The 16,423-nt window shown below is 39.1% G+C and overlaps 1 protein-coding gene across 1 annotated transcript; it reads right to left on the bottom strand.

Annotated features, from left to right (window-relative positions):
* Positions 1–9,576: 9,576 nt before the first annotated feature.
* On the bottom strand, positions 9,577–13,250 carry LOC139422213 (homeobox protein unc-4 homolog). Its single transcript, XM_071173380.1, has 3 exons — positions 12,995–13,250; positions 12,329–12,504; positions 9,577–10,716 (listed from the first exon to the last, which is right to left on the bottom strand). The coding sequence occupies exons 1-3, from the start codon at positions 13,248–13,250 to the stop codon at positions 9,694–9,696; spliced, it is 1,455 nt and encodes a 484-aa protein (XP_071029481.1). The 3' UTR covers positions 9,577–9,693.
* Between the last annotated feature and the right edge of the window lie 3,173 nt (positions 13,251–16,423).

Genomic DNA, 16,423 nt, shown 5'->3' on the forward strand with positions numbered 1-16,423 from the left:
CAAATCCACAAATGTTGATGCTCCTGATACTCAACTAGTCTAAAGAAGGCCAGTTGTATTGCTTTTTTAATCAGGACAACAGTTTTCAGCTGTGCAAACATAATTGCAAAAGGGCTTTCTAATGATCAATTAGCCTTTTAAAATGATAAATGTGGATTAACTAACACAACATGCCATTGGAACACAGGAGTGATGGTTGCTGATAATGGACCTCTGTACGCCTATGTAGATATTCCATAAAAAATCTGCCGTTTCCAGTTACAATAGTCATTTACAACATTAACAATGTCTGCACTGTATTTCTGATCAATTTGATGTTATTTTAATGGATAATTATTATTTTTTTCTTTCAAAAACAAGGACATTTCTAGGTGACCCTAAACTTTTGAATGGTAGTATATATAGTACTATTTCTATTTTTCTTATTACCATTTTCCTTGTTTTATTTCACTTAGTTCTGTTTGTTGGAGCTAGGAGATCTGAATCGGAAGATCTAGGACTGTACCCAATCCCAATTTTAACTCCGTCTCCCTCTCCCTCTTTGTCTCTCTTTTCTCCACAGCCCCAATGCACAGGCACACAATATAGTTTTTACACTAGTGTTGTAATGATTCTCTTATTTGGTTACACATGTGGTACCTTCTTGTTACTTCTATTGTCAATTGTGTTGTTCATTTGTTTTGAATTTTGTTACCTATTTGAATACATTTATTTTATGTACAAAGGTATTGTTTTTCCAACATTTAGATTTGAGGTAGAATTTCACTGTACATTTACATCATTATCCTGGCACCAGAGTTGTCGGCTTAATACTGTAATTTTGCTTTACAGTACTATTTTCCTTACTGTAAAACATTACAGCATCCCTGTAAATTCACAGTAAGGATGGTGTAATATGTCTTTACAGTAAGGAAAATAGTACTGTAAAACATATTACAGCATCTCTGCTGTAAAGCAAAATGACAGTATGAAGCTGGTCACTGTGGTGCCAGTATAATGCTGTACATGTACAGGGGAAGGTTTTACAGTGTAATAGGTTACTAAACCTGACCAGAAGAGAAGCAGCACATAGGTACAGTTAAAGAGCAGGACCACAAGACCAATTGCTTGGCCCATTCACCTAAACTCCCTTCAATTCAGTAACATTATGGCCCAGCCATGGGCTAGTACTGAGAAGCAAAGTCTTTATTTCACTCCACCATATAAGTATTCAATAAGGATCTCCATAAACTATCAATTAACGAGGGGTAAATGTTGTCACGCAGCCACTTGTTCTACTGGATCCACAAAGGGTGGCAGCCCAGTTAGGGTTAGATTGGGTGTTTTGTTTGTTGATTAAACATGGCTGGTGCACCTTCTGGGAACGAGCAACAAATTATTACAGTCAATATTTCCCGATCAGAAGCCATCCTGCTCTGTGCGCGCTCCGTCAGTATTACTAAGGATTACAGTACCTCCTGGACAGAGGGTGGCCCAAAGCTGGCAAACACATTGGATTAGTGAGTCAAACTGCAGCCTTGCACAGCCAAAACTAACCATGGTGTATGGCGTAGCACTGAGAGAAATGTGAGAAGCCCTAACGCAGTGGCTTCTATACAGTTTTGCCCCCTATGCTGTCTTGTTAATTTATCCATGAGTATGCCATTAAGATTGAGTTTCATACCAAATGTGATTATTAGATTTTAGTGGGCTTTGTTTTGCAAATTTTAGTGGACATTGTTATAGCCCAAGTGATTGGAATGTCTCTGTGCAAATCTATTGTGAATGCTTGAATTTTCAACACCAGCTCTATTTGAATTTCCATATGGGATCTCGGGTTAAAGTAATATATCCATGTTTGTTCTTCACAGTTGCATACCAGTGTGCATTAAAATTCCTACTGATATCTACTTTACATATATTACTTTTAATTGAATTCCTATTTGGGAGCCTGCCTGCTGGAGAGAACCTCAATTTGTTCAGTAAATGTATGTCCTCCAACTCCCCATTTATTAGGCTTAAAAAGCTGTAGGTGGTGCTTTAATTATTTCTCCTGTGCCATAATCGGTTATTTTGAAAGGCTGGCCTGCTTATCGATAGCGCTGAAATGAATGTTATGTCTTAAAAGGTTCCTTCCTCAGGTTCTTCCTCTAGCCGTCGATAAGGTGTTTGGTAGGGAAGCGATCCTTAGACATCTCGGTGGTTGTTGATGGATATGGTCACACTTCTGAGAGGAAAACAGCATTGATTCTGTCCCACTATCACTTCTAATTTTCTTCCAGCCTTTGCACAATGGGATCCTTTATGCCTAATCACACCCACTTACAGGGCTGGTATGAGGCTTTCTTTTTATTTCAAGAAGTGTGCCTGAAGCTCCCAGACAGAGTGTGTCAGTATTGAAGTGTTTCTGGCCTGTCAGATCTTCCCCACTTCCTTTGCTCTAATGTGATCGATCGGACTGGCGACAGAGGCATAACATGCTCCTCCTCTACAGTCTACAGGACACTTTGATAGTGACATTTCGGGCCCAGTTAGACCCTATTTCCCCTGGCCCATTAAAAAAAACTGGACCTCAAGTAAAACCCTGTGTCTGGTCCATCCCTGAGCCTCCTGCCGCATTAATGACAGAATTGTACATGTCAGTACTACCAGGGGTCCAAGGATGAAATAATGTGCATGTAGTAAGTCAAATCTGAGGTCTTGGCCTTGATGTGTAAAGAGCATTTGCAATACCACTTTAATGACGAAAGGAAGGAGAGAGCTGGGGGCTGGTGACTAGCCTATTGGAGGACATGTCAAGACCTTCACGCCGACCATTTTAATTGCAACCAGAAAATGCCTATTAGCTAAAGAAGACTTACGCTGCAGGCTGAAATAAGATCACTAACACCAGCCCATGCACTGTTTAGTTCGGATTGTGAGGGATGTTATTTAAAAGTAATTATGTATCGAGACCATGAGGATGAGTAACTTTGATAAACAACACCGATGAGTATTGTTACGTTTTTTTTTAACCAACCTCTGTAATTTGCTGGAGCTGACTTATGTTGTTAACAACTGTGCATTTTGGGAACATTTCTAAAAGGATAGTTAGAAGTAAAAAGCTGGAGAAGATGCTTTGATGAGACTACTCAGGGAGACAATCTCTCTGTTGAGGTGTGTTCTGGGTAATGGTTTTTATGGCTAACTTTTGATGGAGGATGGAACACTGCCTGGCAGTGTGATCAGAACCAATCCCCTGTATGAAATGGAAAAGGTTAATGCAGTTTAAGGGCTGAAATAATAACTAATTATCCTTGGGTTAACTACACCCTATGGCAATTTCTCTCATGTCCTGCTATGTTTGGCTTGACCCAAATCAATGAAAACAGTCCACCTATCAAATCATTAAACAGAGACTAACCTCCAGCAGAACGGCAGCCTACTTTAATGACCACTGTGCAACTGAAGGCACACTCCAAAGGGTGCAACTGAAGGCACACTCCAAAGGGCAGCTAAGGTCTAGAACTGAAACTGAAAAGTACCCCCCCCCCCCCCCCCCACACACACACACTTCTACTATTATCTGGATATTTGACTTGTAGTGACAGATCCAAGATGCCACAGGAGATTAAGCTCCATTTTTACGAGCTTTCAGAATTGTTTTATTACAGTGTAGTTCAGTCATTGGAAATTATATCTCAGTGTATTCCTCTTTTGAAGTACGGTGATCATCAACAAAGCATATGGAGATCAAGCTCATAATAGTGAACTTTGTTAGTGTTACATCCTATTGATTACAATACAGTTTCTGAGATGATCAGTACGCAATGTTAGATGTCAAACGTACATTCAAACAGAGATGTTGAAATGATCATGGTGTTGAAGTCTTATAATAAAACCACAACATTTACCCATTTCGCTTTCGCCCTCTGACTGTATTCAATTAACTAATGAACTTTCAATTCAATCTCTCATAGGGTATTCAATGACAACACACATATATTACTTTACTTTGCGATAGTATACTAAAATATAAGAGCCCTCTAGATTGAAAAGTGCCAAGATCTATAGATGGGGCTTGTTCACCTTCTGAAATAGACTGATTTGAGGCGTATGAAAAGAGCTGACATCCACAAATAGATTTGGACAGTGTTGCCTTAACATCTGAGGACACTGTTTAACTCATCCCATCTCGGGAAGTTTTCACACTTCACGCTTCATTAACCTCTGGGTCGCAGGTTCCCTGGGAAGTCGGGAGAGGAAAATGCCTGTTTACACCGTTCTCTAGAAACCCCCACAAAGTGGTTAGTCTTCATTGTGGCATATCAACACAGGTAAAAAAAAAAAAAAAACATGTGATGGTGGGGAGCGAAAGCCCTGTAAGCTGTCTGAATGTAACCTAGCTTCGAAACATAAAATGCTTTCTATATACAGTAGGTATCACCCAGGTGGATTGTGCATATGTGTGCTGGATGGTGTTGGTCATGTAACGCCATACAATCAAATGCACGTTCCATTCATTACATGTAACCCATGATATCATTTCTGGGTGCAAAAAGAGTCAAGTAAAGCAAATAAGACCTTGTGTGGCAGCACCTTGTCGATTCCATGTAGGTTTCCTTTTTTTTTTTTTTTTGGCTGAATGGATTTGGAAACAGATTGAGTGATCTTTTTAAAGCACCACATCTGTGGGTGTTGACATATGGGTCCACTGAGGAAGTACATCCCTCCATATCACACATGAGCTGAGAGTGGCTAGATAAGCTGAATAAGCTATAGGTCTATCTATAATACATAGGCCTATGTTAAATGTCATTACTCATGACTTTGAGGAAGACCCCTTATTAGTTATTTGGCTGGAATTCCGTGGTTGGTTCATTAAATGAAAAAAAGCTAATGAAACACTTTTCACAAGGTGATAATTAGCAGAGAAGAGCAGGGTTGCAGTCACAGGCTGTTAGATATTTAATAACCACAATGACCAAGGGAGTTGGTGTTAATTTCTGGGTCATGTTTATGATGTTGATTCATTCCAGGTCAAAATAATGGATGGTAAACGCCTCAAATGTAAACCAGAATGTCTACATCTGGATATGACAAGATGCGTTTGCTATACAGGAAGCATTTTGGGGCATATTGAATGTAGCTGAAAGCAGATTGGCGCTAGGCCTTTAACTCAAACCTTACAAAAACGGAATAATTCTAGGTGGTTGCCTTTATTGTTTCCCACATGGTTTGATGTAGTTGGTTGATATGACAGATGGATAGAGTATAATTCAGTCCCCCACTGCCTGTACTTTCCAAGCGTGAATTTGCAGATAAAGCCGACAGGCGACAGTTGAGATGATGAGATAATTAAATGTTATAGAAGGTCTTCAAATGGGTGGGCCTATTACACAACAGACATTAACATTTCAATAGAATATTTCCATCTTCACACATCTCTACACTCTTAGAAAAAAAAGTGCAATCTAGAACCTAAAATGGTTTTTCGGCTGTCCCCAAATAGGAGAATCCTTTTAAGAATCATTTTTGGTTCCAGGTAGAAACTTTTTGGGATCCATGTAAAACCCTTTCCACAAAGGGTTCTACATGGAATCCAAAACCCTTTCCACAAACGGTTCTACATGTAACCCAAGTGTTCTACCTGGAACCAAAAAGGGTTCTCCAATGGGGACAGCCGAATAATCATTTTGGAACCCTTTTTTCTAAGAGTGTAGAGCCAACATTCTACTTATAGTAGCCTATGTTTTTGTCTTGGCCAATAGCTACAAAAAAGACTGCTGGCTTCTCTCTTGTCACACTTTGATTGTACTGGATGCTCTATAAGACATGTTGTAGTTTGTGCTATAGGCTAGTAGTGCATTGTTCATGATCGACTATGATCGACTAATCTCAACAATGCAGCCAATGACTTTATGTCAAATTGAAGTCATTTTAGTTTAGGCTACCAACGTAGTTTAGCTAATTCAGTGAGGCTGAATGAGAGAATGAAGGGGACTTCCTTCTGTCCCAGTGATACCCAAAGAGAAACACTGGCACTTGGATCTTTAACACAATCGCTTAAAATGCTACTTGACATTTGGCTCCTATCCTGGAGCAACTCCGCCATGCTTTTTTAGGATTTTATTACATCGCATGCTTATTAATGGACCGACAGACTTAATCGCTCTTATCTCGGCCAAGCAAACGTGGGATAGGATTATCATAGGCATGTGCATTGTTTTACGGTCAATGCCTAAATTGATTTTGAGTCACGTGGAAATGAAATTACTTGCCATGTTTTGTCTATGGGTTGTTGTAGCCTAATATTATTGGTGTACATTTGCAATGTTTGATTATTATAGAAAATATAGGCTCACATCTGCAAGTCATTTACGCATATACTAAACTATGTTGTAGGACTATCTATAGATCCACATCGAATAGCTAAACTAATTGGTAATTTGATGTCTGTCGTGTATGACTGACTGATCATTCTAATCTTGAATGGATTTGGCACAGTCCTTCTACATTCATGCTCATTTCGAGCTACTGAAACAAAGCCCTGCTAAGCAGATACCATAAGTGACAAGTTTGTAGAAAACCTCTGGCAACAATACGTGAATAACCGCTTAGAAACTCAAAGAATCTTCAAAAGTATCATAAGGCTTGTTAGGAAACATGATCTTGGAAAATGTATAAGGAAAAGTGCTTAATAACATTCCTATAATCTACAAAACCAATGAATTAGCAGTTCACTAAACACAATTTTCGTTGTGTTCATTTCTATAATAATGTGTACTAGCCAGCTTCAAATAGTTATGACTGTGACAAATTAAACGATGAGACAACAATTAATGAATTGCTTCATGAATAAAAATTGATGTTACACTCACTAATTTCTAACACCAATAGGCCCATGCAATGCTGAAGAAAAACAACGTAAATGGACAAGTAATTTATTCGTAGGCATATCTGTATAATTATGTTGTTAAATTCGGCATTGGTGTGTGCTATGAACATTGCATGTTGTAAAAATATAAACAGTGTGCCTCTTTCATTCTTAAATGATGTCAATGGCATAATTCCTGGTTCACCCCCTTAATTTGCAAAAAAATGGCAAATGACAAAATAAGTTAATTTACTCAAAGCTGCGAGGGAGGGAAAAGAGAATGTTGCAAATGAGGTTCTTGATATCACGCTCATAATTAATTGCGCAAATTTGTTTCTATTAAATAAAAATAACACGTATTGAGAAACTCAATTAGCATTAATTAAGCTTGATATCCCAATTTGGATGTGTCGTTGAAAACAAGCTTTTTCGTACTCTTTTTTCCCTCTCTGATGCTGAATGCGAACGAGAGTTCTGCCTTTGGGCTGCTTTTCCCTCCTTTGAGAGTTGAAAATGAAAAATGGAAATGAAATATCAGGAGGTGCTAAATTAGCTGCCTGATCTGCACTTATTGCTGCATATACGCCTCTATTACTTTGCCAGTCTGTGTCTCTCTTTTAGCATTCCAGGCATGGAGAGGCGTCGAGATAGCAGATTTATCAAATGGGAAAATGAATGCATGATGATCAGTTAAATTGAAAATCAGCGCCTGCATGACAGCCCGACCTGACACCTCCGTAATTAGAAAGAAAAATGATGGCGTCCGATGCATAATAGAGCAAAAACAATTTACACTCTCCCATAATGATCCGGCGTTCAAATTGAAAATTTCTCCGGGTAGAAATTGAATTCATAAAGTATGATTCATGGAGGACACATTTCCTGGAGGCTGCCTGGGCCATATCGATTGATAGTTTGTCTTGAATCATACAGCGTGCAGCTCTCAGGCAAAAAAAAGCTTAACTACTTAAGCAAATCGCTAATTTCACCTTAAGGCCACCAGTGTGCAGCCACGATACTCCTGTTCGGTATGCTAATGAATTAAACATGAACACCCCCTACCATACAACATACGCTCCAAATAAGACACACACACAAAAAATATATATATATATTGAAGGACACATCCAGAGAACTCTAATTTCCAAATGGCCTATCCGAAATGGCAACTCATTGACAGAAATAAAGCTCAATAATTGGGGGAGCTGGACAGGCAGCGGCTGGCTGAATAAGAAGATAATGTCTTTAAATATTATGTCGGGTATAGGAATATATATTTAATAAAAGTTAAAAGTATTATCTTTGTTGGGTTGAGGACTTCCAAGGGCCATTGTATTTGGATCTGTTTTCATCAAATAATAAGTTATTCATTAGCTTATTGACTTTCTGTCTCTGCCATAGGCCTATATACTCTCTGTTGAGATTAAATTTTCCCTTTCCCTATACACTTTTGCCTGTCTCTTATACCAAAAGCCCCCCTTCACCCACACCCAATAAGTCATTGCTTCCTCTGAGCAAACAGCAGTCATCGGGTGAAAATTATGTAAATATTATGAAAGGGACACAGGCTCAGAAATTCATTTGCGCCGGCTCAGATGTAAAGCTGCCCCTCTGATTATTTTCAATTTATTTGCAAATCAAGACCCTAAAAGAGTAGCAGGAACTCTGGGTATTTAAGGACACACTGGAATGGATGTTTTCCATTTTTAAGATTTAGATGTTCGTGTTATTGAGGGCATTTTCACGTGCGTTATACCTATAGGCCCTATCTTGTAAAACAAGCTGTATGCGATGTGAATGGTCTTTCCTTTCTTACCTCGATTTTAAATCTGGTCAACATTGCTAATATTGCCATGGCGCAGATGTCCCCGAGCCTGCACAGCATCCCTGGGGACCGCCAACCCTATTAGAACAAATGTGTTCTGCTATTGTAAATAGGCACGTTTGCTTCGCCCGTCCTATTACAGCCGACGCATGATCAATAGGCTGATAACACAGAAACATCAATGTAAGCGACAGAACAATGAGGGATATCATCGAACATCTATCTTAATATAGCCGGCTACAAGGGCCCTGACAAAGTGAAAAGCTCATGAAAATTCCGCCCCACGAATTCCCATCTCCTATCCAATATGCACAAACACACTCCCAGCTGCCGGGGCTATTATTTTCGTATTTCAATTTGACACCCCAGCCTTTCATGCTAATTCTATTATTCTTGGAAGTTTATGTGATTTCATATCACTAGAAATCGGTAATGTATAATAACCCTTTGGGCTAAAATAAACTGAATCCCTGCAGTAGCCACCGGGAAAATAATTACTTTCATATCAAAACTCTGCAGGAGTCGAGCGGGTCCTTTCGCCTCCGGCTCGTAACCTCATTTCAGTGAGGCTTATAGATGAATAAATTTGTTAAAGCAATACACAAAATACAACATCAGATTTTAGCAGAAAGCGCTACCTATACCCACTATACGGGCTATTTAAGGTCTCACACGGTTTGGATGTATTGTATACAATCGATTTATTTATGAAAACCTTACATATATAAATATTATAATACTTTTTACAGCCTTTTAGGATTTTTGTGGTTTTTATGTATTTTTACAGTTCGTTACACAGGGGGGGTGGGGGGGGGGGGGGCTTGTACTACTACCACCACCACCACACACACACGTGCACATATACACGCACGCACGCAACAAACACACACACAGTTATAACCCATCATCATCAGAAAATAGGCTATATATGTCATCTGTAAAATGAGAATTTATATTCTAAGACGTGATTGAGCTTTGGGCAAATGAAAGGTGTTGTTGACGCTATCAATATTGTTTCTCACCTATAGGTCTATTATTCCATATCGACATCTTGAGTCTCTGTCTTTGTCTCTGGTGGACAGTTGGTTGTCACAGACTCGGAACTCTCTGGGTAGTCTTTTACAGACTGCTCTTTTTTGTCTAATGGCAGATACTTTGAATCATCATCATCTTGGAAATATGTTGCACTACAACTGGCTGAAGACTGACTACAGTTTCTACTGGAAAAGGTAACATGGCCTGGGCTGTTCTGTGGGGAACTAGTATTTTTCGCGGTAAAGTTGACCTGCACTTTGATTGCTTTCGCGTCGTTGAGATTGTTGGACTCCTTATTGTTTTTATGTCCAGTATTGGCAGATAAGCTGCTGTCATTCACTGGGGTTCTTTGTGTGGAGTTGTCAGCATCTGAGTCTGATGGTATTGTCTTCAAAGCAGTCTGAGGAACAATGAATCCAAGCGGCTGGGTGATAGGATAGAGTAAGAAATGTCCTTTCCCTATCAAAGGCCGCGAGGAGGGTAAGGCAGAAAATCCATCTATGTTCGGTTTGCGCCTTGGTCTGGAGTCGGATAGAAGGCTTTCTACGCTGAATGGGTTCAGTTTCTGAAGGTTGGAGACTCTGCTATTGGCGCACATGCTTGACTGTTGATTGCTGTCGGACGAGTCCAGCTCGGATCCACCAGCATCTTGGTTCAAGTGTCTTTGGTTCTGGAGGGTTTGTGGTGTTTGGTCACAGCTCGATTGGGTTTGGTTTCGGCCTACAGAGTCACAATGTGGATTTTGTTCACTGTCTGTCACTTGTGACACTCCACTGTCACTGTCAGATCCTGGGGTGTGAAATAGGTCCCCTGACAAAAGTTTATTCTGGGACCTCAACAGTCTTCGCTCCTGCTTCCTCTTCTTCTTCTCCATCCTCTCCAGCTCTCGCCTGGCGATCTCCTCCGCGTCCATGGGCTCTCCACTGCATGTTGTTGGGTGGGAGTTGTGAGCTGGTCGCCCTGGACCCTTCTTTGTGTTTTCTTTTTTCCTCCACTTAGCTCTACGATTTTGGAACCATACCTGAATATTAGAGAAACAAATCATGTTACGCATGTTCAAAAATAAGATGTCCACTCTCTTAAAAAAATACATAGGCCTAATAATAATTTAGGCTAATATTTGTGTGAACCATTGGAATAATGTTTTGTACCAAAGAGCAATGCCCCTTGCTTGTAGGCCTACAATTATTTATTATCAGATGCGATGACAAAAATAACCATATTTATTTTCCAATTCGACTAGGCCTACAATTATTCCGTGTGTTTATGCCTTCTTCGTTATTCAATTAAAAGTTAAATGCTGTCTGTCTGATCTGGAAAATGCTCCATGAAAACATATATCTCGCTTATGATGGGCCCTTGTGTCCCAATCAAATGCATAATAATAAATGGTTTAATATAGTTACAAATACTCCAAATTTCCCCAACACTTAACTGCCTAAAAATTGCTAAAGTAACATGACAAATATAGGACTAAACCAGCGTTTCTCAAACTCGGTCCTCGGGACCTCAAGAAGGGGTCCACGTTTTGTTTTTTGCCCTAGCACTACACAGCTGATTCAAATGATCAAAGCTGGATGATTAGTTGATTATTTCAGCTGTGTAGTGCTAGGGCAAAAAACAGAACGTGGACCCCTTGAGGTCCCGAGGACCGAGTTTGAGAAACGCTGGTTTAGTCCTATATTTGTCATGTCACTTTAGCAATTTTTTTGAATTTTCTCTGTGCATAACACAATATACATTTGTGTTATATACATTTGCGTTTGACATCAGAAGTGCAAATGATCACAATAATAAGTCCACGTGCATGGACATTTGACTGATGAGGAGAGATGGGGGAAAGGTGTGTCCTTTATAAAAATGTAGGACTTGAAAATGTATCAATATTCAAATTCATAAATGTTTGTGTATACTTGGGTGTTTTATAGGTTTATATAGGAAAGACTGAATGTGCATACGTATGTAGATATATTAATTTTGAGTATGTCTGAGTGCAAACAATATAGCCTTGTCGACTGAATCTACACAATTTATATATCAGGTACAGCAAATGAACTGACCATTCCATGGCTTAGCCATATTTAAAGTATTTCTCCTTGAACCAGAGGTCCTCTTTATACTCGGTTTGCTGCTCGTATCACCCTTGATTTCGAAGACTATCTCTCTATAAATATATCGTATAATGTGTTATTTAAATACATATTCACGTTTGATAATGTTTTCCTTTTTAAAATTGTGAAAAGGATTTGCTGTCATTTTTCGTTTTGAAGCAAATGTATATATATATATATATTGAGGCATCGTACTGTATGTATATATATATATATATATATATATATATATATATGAGGCATCGTACTGCACATACTATAATAGGCCTCTATGTGCCTATATTACACGAGCTCCCTGTGGAGTTTTTGGTCACAGTACAAAACAACAAAGAGACAGGAATTACAGGACAACTATATATCTAAAAGAGACCATTGTAATATATTTGTGTAAGAGACATGGGGAATAAATAGGCCTACTTTCCTTTGTTCAAACAGCCTATCAGTGTTTAAGAATCATTAAGCTACACATCATAACAAACCAACAACAGTGAATGCCAAAAAGTGGATATGGTTGATATTTACCTGTACCCTCGATTCTATCAAGTCCAATCTCAGAGCCAGTGCTTCCCTCATGAACACGTCGGGATAGTGACTCTCATTAAAAGCCTTTTCTAATTCTTCCAGTTGCCAACCAGTGAAATTTGTGCGAGTTCGTCGTCTCTTACAACCGGGGCTATCCTTGTCTGGGTCACACGAATCTAGCATGAGAATACAAAACAAGAGAGTCGCAAAAGTAGCCTGAATGATTTTTGCAAGGATACGTTCTTTCTGTGGTCCTTTATAAAGAAATTAATAAAATATCGTCTAATAAATTAGGCTATTATGTCCGTTTTCGATGGTAAGAAAATAGTAGTAATTATAGACTATTAATCACACAATATTGATCCTGATAATGATAACAATAACACAGTAAAACATTCTACTAACAATCGAGAAATTGTGAAATTGGGTTTTCACGTTTGGAGCTGAGCTCGTATGCTGCTCTCCACTGAAATGAATTGCATAAAGCCTCATTTGAAAGCAGAAGACTGCTTCTTTGTTTCTTAGGATTTGGATTCCCTCTTTAACGCTTTATGGAGAGGATATACAGGACAGGATATACAGGATATACAGACACTTTCAGTTCTTTGTTTAGTCCTTTGATCTACAGCCAACCTTTTGATTTGTATTGTATTTCGTTTTGCTTACCTGTCAGCTTGTACTGCTGGTTATCTCCATTCATACCACAGCCAGACAAGAGGGGGTTCGAATTAACCACTGAAGCTGTGCAGGAACCATTAAGTAATCCGTCTATTGAAAAAGGAACTGCGGCCGCAGATTGAAGTTGATGACCGGCTAATTCGTAAACATGATGGTGGCTTAGATGGTACGGAAAGCCCACCATCCCGCCGAGAGAGCCTCCGAACTGGGCATGAGGTGGATCCAGTATCCTGCTGTCCATCATCTCCTAGGCAAAAGGAAACGACGTCTGGAGGCTGGTGGTGTGAATTTAAAAAGCATGCAGTGAGAGTGGCCAGCGAGGAGGGGACATGATGTGGAGGGAAGGATGAGCTGTACTTTATCAACATGAACCTTCCAATAATTAGCCTAGGCTTTGGGAATTTGAGACCAATGAGAAACGGTAATCGAGTATGACGTCAGAGGCGCGGTCTGCAAACGCTTTCCATATCGATTGCTAATTAAACCTGACATCCACCTCAATAAACAATATCAGAGCTGTCACAACAAGACAGGAGGGCTTTGATAAGAACTACATCACAACTACACGGGGGACCACCAAGAGAGAGTGATCAGATTGAAGCCCAGTAAAAGGTGAAAGAGATGGACTAATTTCGAACGCTCGCTCCCACATCTAAAATGACGGAGAAGCTAGTCACAGTTTTTGGTCAACATGTTATGGCGTTTTACATTTGTACTCTCTCTATTAATCGATGCCGAGTTACAAATACACTAATTTTACACAAAGACATTTATCATTCAAATGCTGTCAAATTTTATTCGAGACTACAACCAATTCGCGTGCAATATAACGGGATGTTGATAAAAGGGGGCGATCGACTCCTCAGCCAGCTGTCGATAGGCTGATTGAAAAAAGGCAGATGTTAAGTTATTAATTACATCACACACTAATTAATCTTCAGCTAATAAGAGGAACGATATTAGGAAGAAATGTGAACCCTTATTCCCCAGCACTTATACTGTAATTAATGAGACTTAATTTAGAAACGTGTGAGAATTTTTCCCAGGTTAACAAAGTAGCTTCTTGTGTATACGGTTTTGTAGTTATTGTTATATTTTTTGGGGTAGGCTAGTTTTGAACTCATGTAGGCAGGTAAATGCTGTCTTTATGAGGCAAACAAATAAAACATTGTAGCTTTGATGTGCAGCACCAGTGTGTCATCTAATATCTATCTATCTATCTATCTATCTATCTATCTATCTATCTATCTATCTATCTTACTATCTATATATATATATATATATATATATATATATATATATATATATATATATATATATATATATATATATATATATATATATATTCAACATTTTTATTATATTTACCTTTATATGCCTAGAGGTTATTTATTCTCGAAGTTCAAAATAGGCTAATAGACTAGACTCCAGTGAAAACGGAGGACATTATGATTGTGTAAAAGGTTAACAAAACTATCTGACCATAGTCTACTGTGGGGAAGCTCCGAACCATTCATTTTTGTTACATTATGCTATTTGTCCGGAGACCTTCATAGGACTAGTCCATGTTTCCCCACTCGCTAATGTAAAGAAATGTGTTGTGAATAAAGCGAATCAATCCTATCTAAGTAGGTCTAGTAGTTCTGTCTCTCTGCTCTTTAGGCTACAGAGAAAATTAATTCTACTTTATTTATCCCATGTCTGGTGCTGTCATAATGCTAATCTGAGTTGAAATTTCGCTCCCCACTCACTCCCTGACCCTTGGCACCCGGATTGGCGTGTTGCAATAACCCGAATCTCTCAACAGTAACCGTGATAATTGTTACCTTATTAGCATGCAAATTGTTTAATTAATATTATTATGAGGAAGTATATAATCCGTTCGTCACTTGACCTCAAGCCCATATAGCACCCCTCTGCATTTCAATGTGTACATTTTAATGAACTCCTTAGAAATGTCTCAGGATCTGGCCGTTTTATCCCTCTCCCCTACAAAGATGTGGTTAGAGTTGGCTCAGATGCCCTTCTCTTTGTATTTTAACTAAGTTTATCATGTTTTACAGATGTTTTATGAATAATTCCAACCATTCATGTATTTTTTGAACATCTAAAATTCAATAATTGCTTCTTGTCAATTCGGATCGTAACCCCATCCAGGCGCACGGGCTCAGTGAAAAGCAGCCCTTGACACGCAGTCCCGGGAGACATTGCATTTAAATCCGTTTTTCTACAACCGGGTGACATTGTCAGATCCTAGCTTTAATTAACCCGATAATAAGACGAACAAGGCTTGCATTCAATGCCGCTACAGGCCTGTCTTTTCATTTGAATTCAAGAGTTTCATCAACAATTTAACTGGCCTTGGTCGATAGGACATAAAGGTCCAGTAAAATAATAGAAAAGTGCCTCAGAGTCAACACCCTAACTGCAGAACAATAGACTCTTAGAAAAAAAAGTGCTATCTAGAACCTAAAATGGTTCCTCGGCTGTTCCCATAGGCTTTCTCCATATTAGAACCCTCTGAAGAACCCTTTTTGGTTCCAGGTAAAACCCTTTTATGGGGCCAGCCGAAGAACCCTTTTGGAACCCTTTTCTTTTATATGAGTGTTTTATAGAGTGTTTTATATTAGCCTATATGACAAGTAGACCTGCATTGGTTCATGTGATATTTGTCTACCCTATTGTTGCCTTTGCCACCTGATCTTAAATAGTGACTTTCCTGGATAAACCCACATGGAAAAGGTAGCTCCATACACATCCATCCCTGACCTGCAGGTCAACCATTGGCATGAAATGCCTATCTTTTATTTCCGATTATTTGAAAGCAACTGGCATAAATCACACATTTGAAGATATCAAATCATAATTTCTGAAGGCCATCAAAGCAGCAGATGAGAAAACAAATAGGCCTATTTAGCCTACCGGCTATAGGCCTACTCTATGCTACTTGTTGTAGGCTATATGTCACATCACCTTCACAATCTCTTCATACTATGTTGTAAGTGTTGAATCCAGATGACATCAAATCACTCCTTAGGTCACAGATGTTTAGAAATGTGAAGAATGAAGCATGGCCTGTGACCGCACACATAGCAAATGTGTGTGTCTGTGTGTGTAGGCGTCTGTCTGTCTGTCTGTCTGTCTGTCTGTCTGTCTGTCTGTCTGTCTGTCTGTCTGTCTCGGCCTCTGTAGGCCTTTGTTTATAAGGATAGACTATGTGAAAGCATCATAATAAGGGCTATAACACTGTCATAACATATCATGACAGGACAGGTTATTATGAAAACAGATTTGACACTGTCTGAGCATAGCTTTGAGCATAGCCAACTGACTGTTTAGTATTATAGCCTAGCCAACTGACTGTTTATGACAGCATTATAGCCTAGCCCATATGACAGAGTGTTCAAGTAAAGTCTA

This window comes from Oncorhynchus clarkii, chromosome 12, assembly GCF_045791955.1.
Source record: "Oncorhynchus clarkii lewisi isolate Uvic-CL-2024 chromosome 12, UVic_Ocla_1.0, whole genome shotgun sequence".
NCBI lineage: Eukaryota > Metazoa > Chordata > Actinopteri > Salmoniformes > Salmonidae > Oncorhynchus > Oncorhynchus clarkii.

Bases quoted from the DNA above. Each gene is read 5' to 3' on its own strand.
- LOC139422213 (XM_071173380.1), bottom strand. From the start codon at position 13,250: ATGATGGACAGCAGGATACTGGATCCACCTCATGCCCAGTTCGGAGGC. The intron at 12,505-12,994 runs GTAAGCAAAACG...TTCTCATGCTAG, and splicing joins CCAGCAGTACAAGCTGACAG to ATTCGTGTGACCCAGACAAG. The intron at 10,717-12,328 runs GTAAATATCAAC...TCTAATATTCAG, and splicing joins TGATAGAATCGAGGGTACAG to GTATGGTTCCAAAATCGTAG.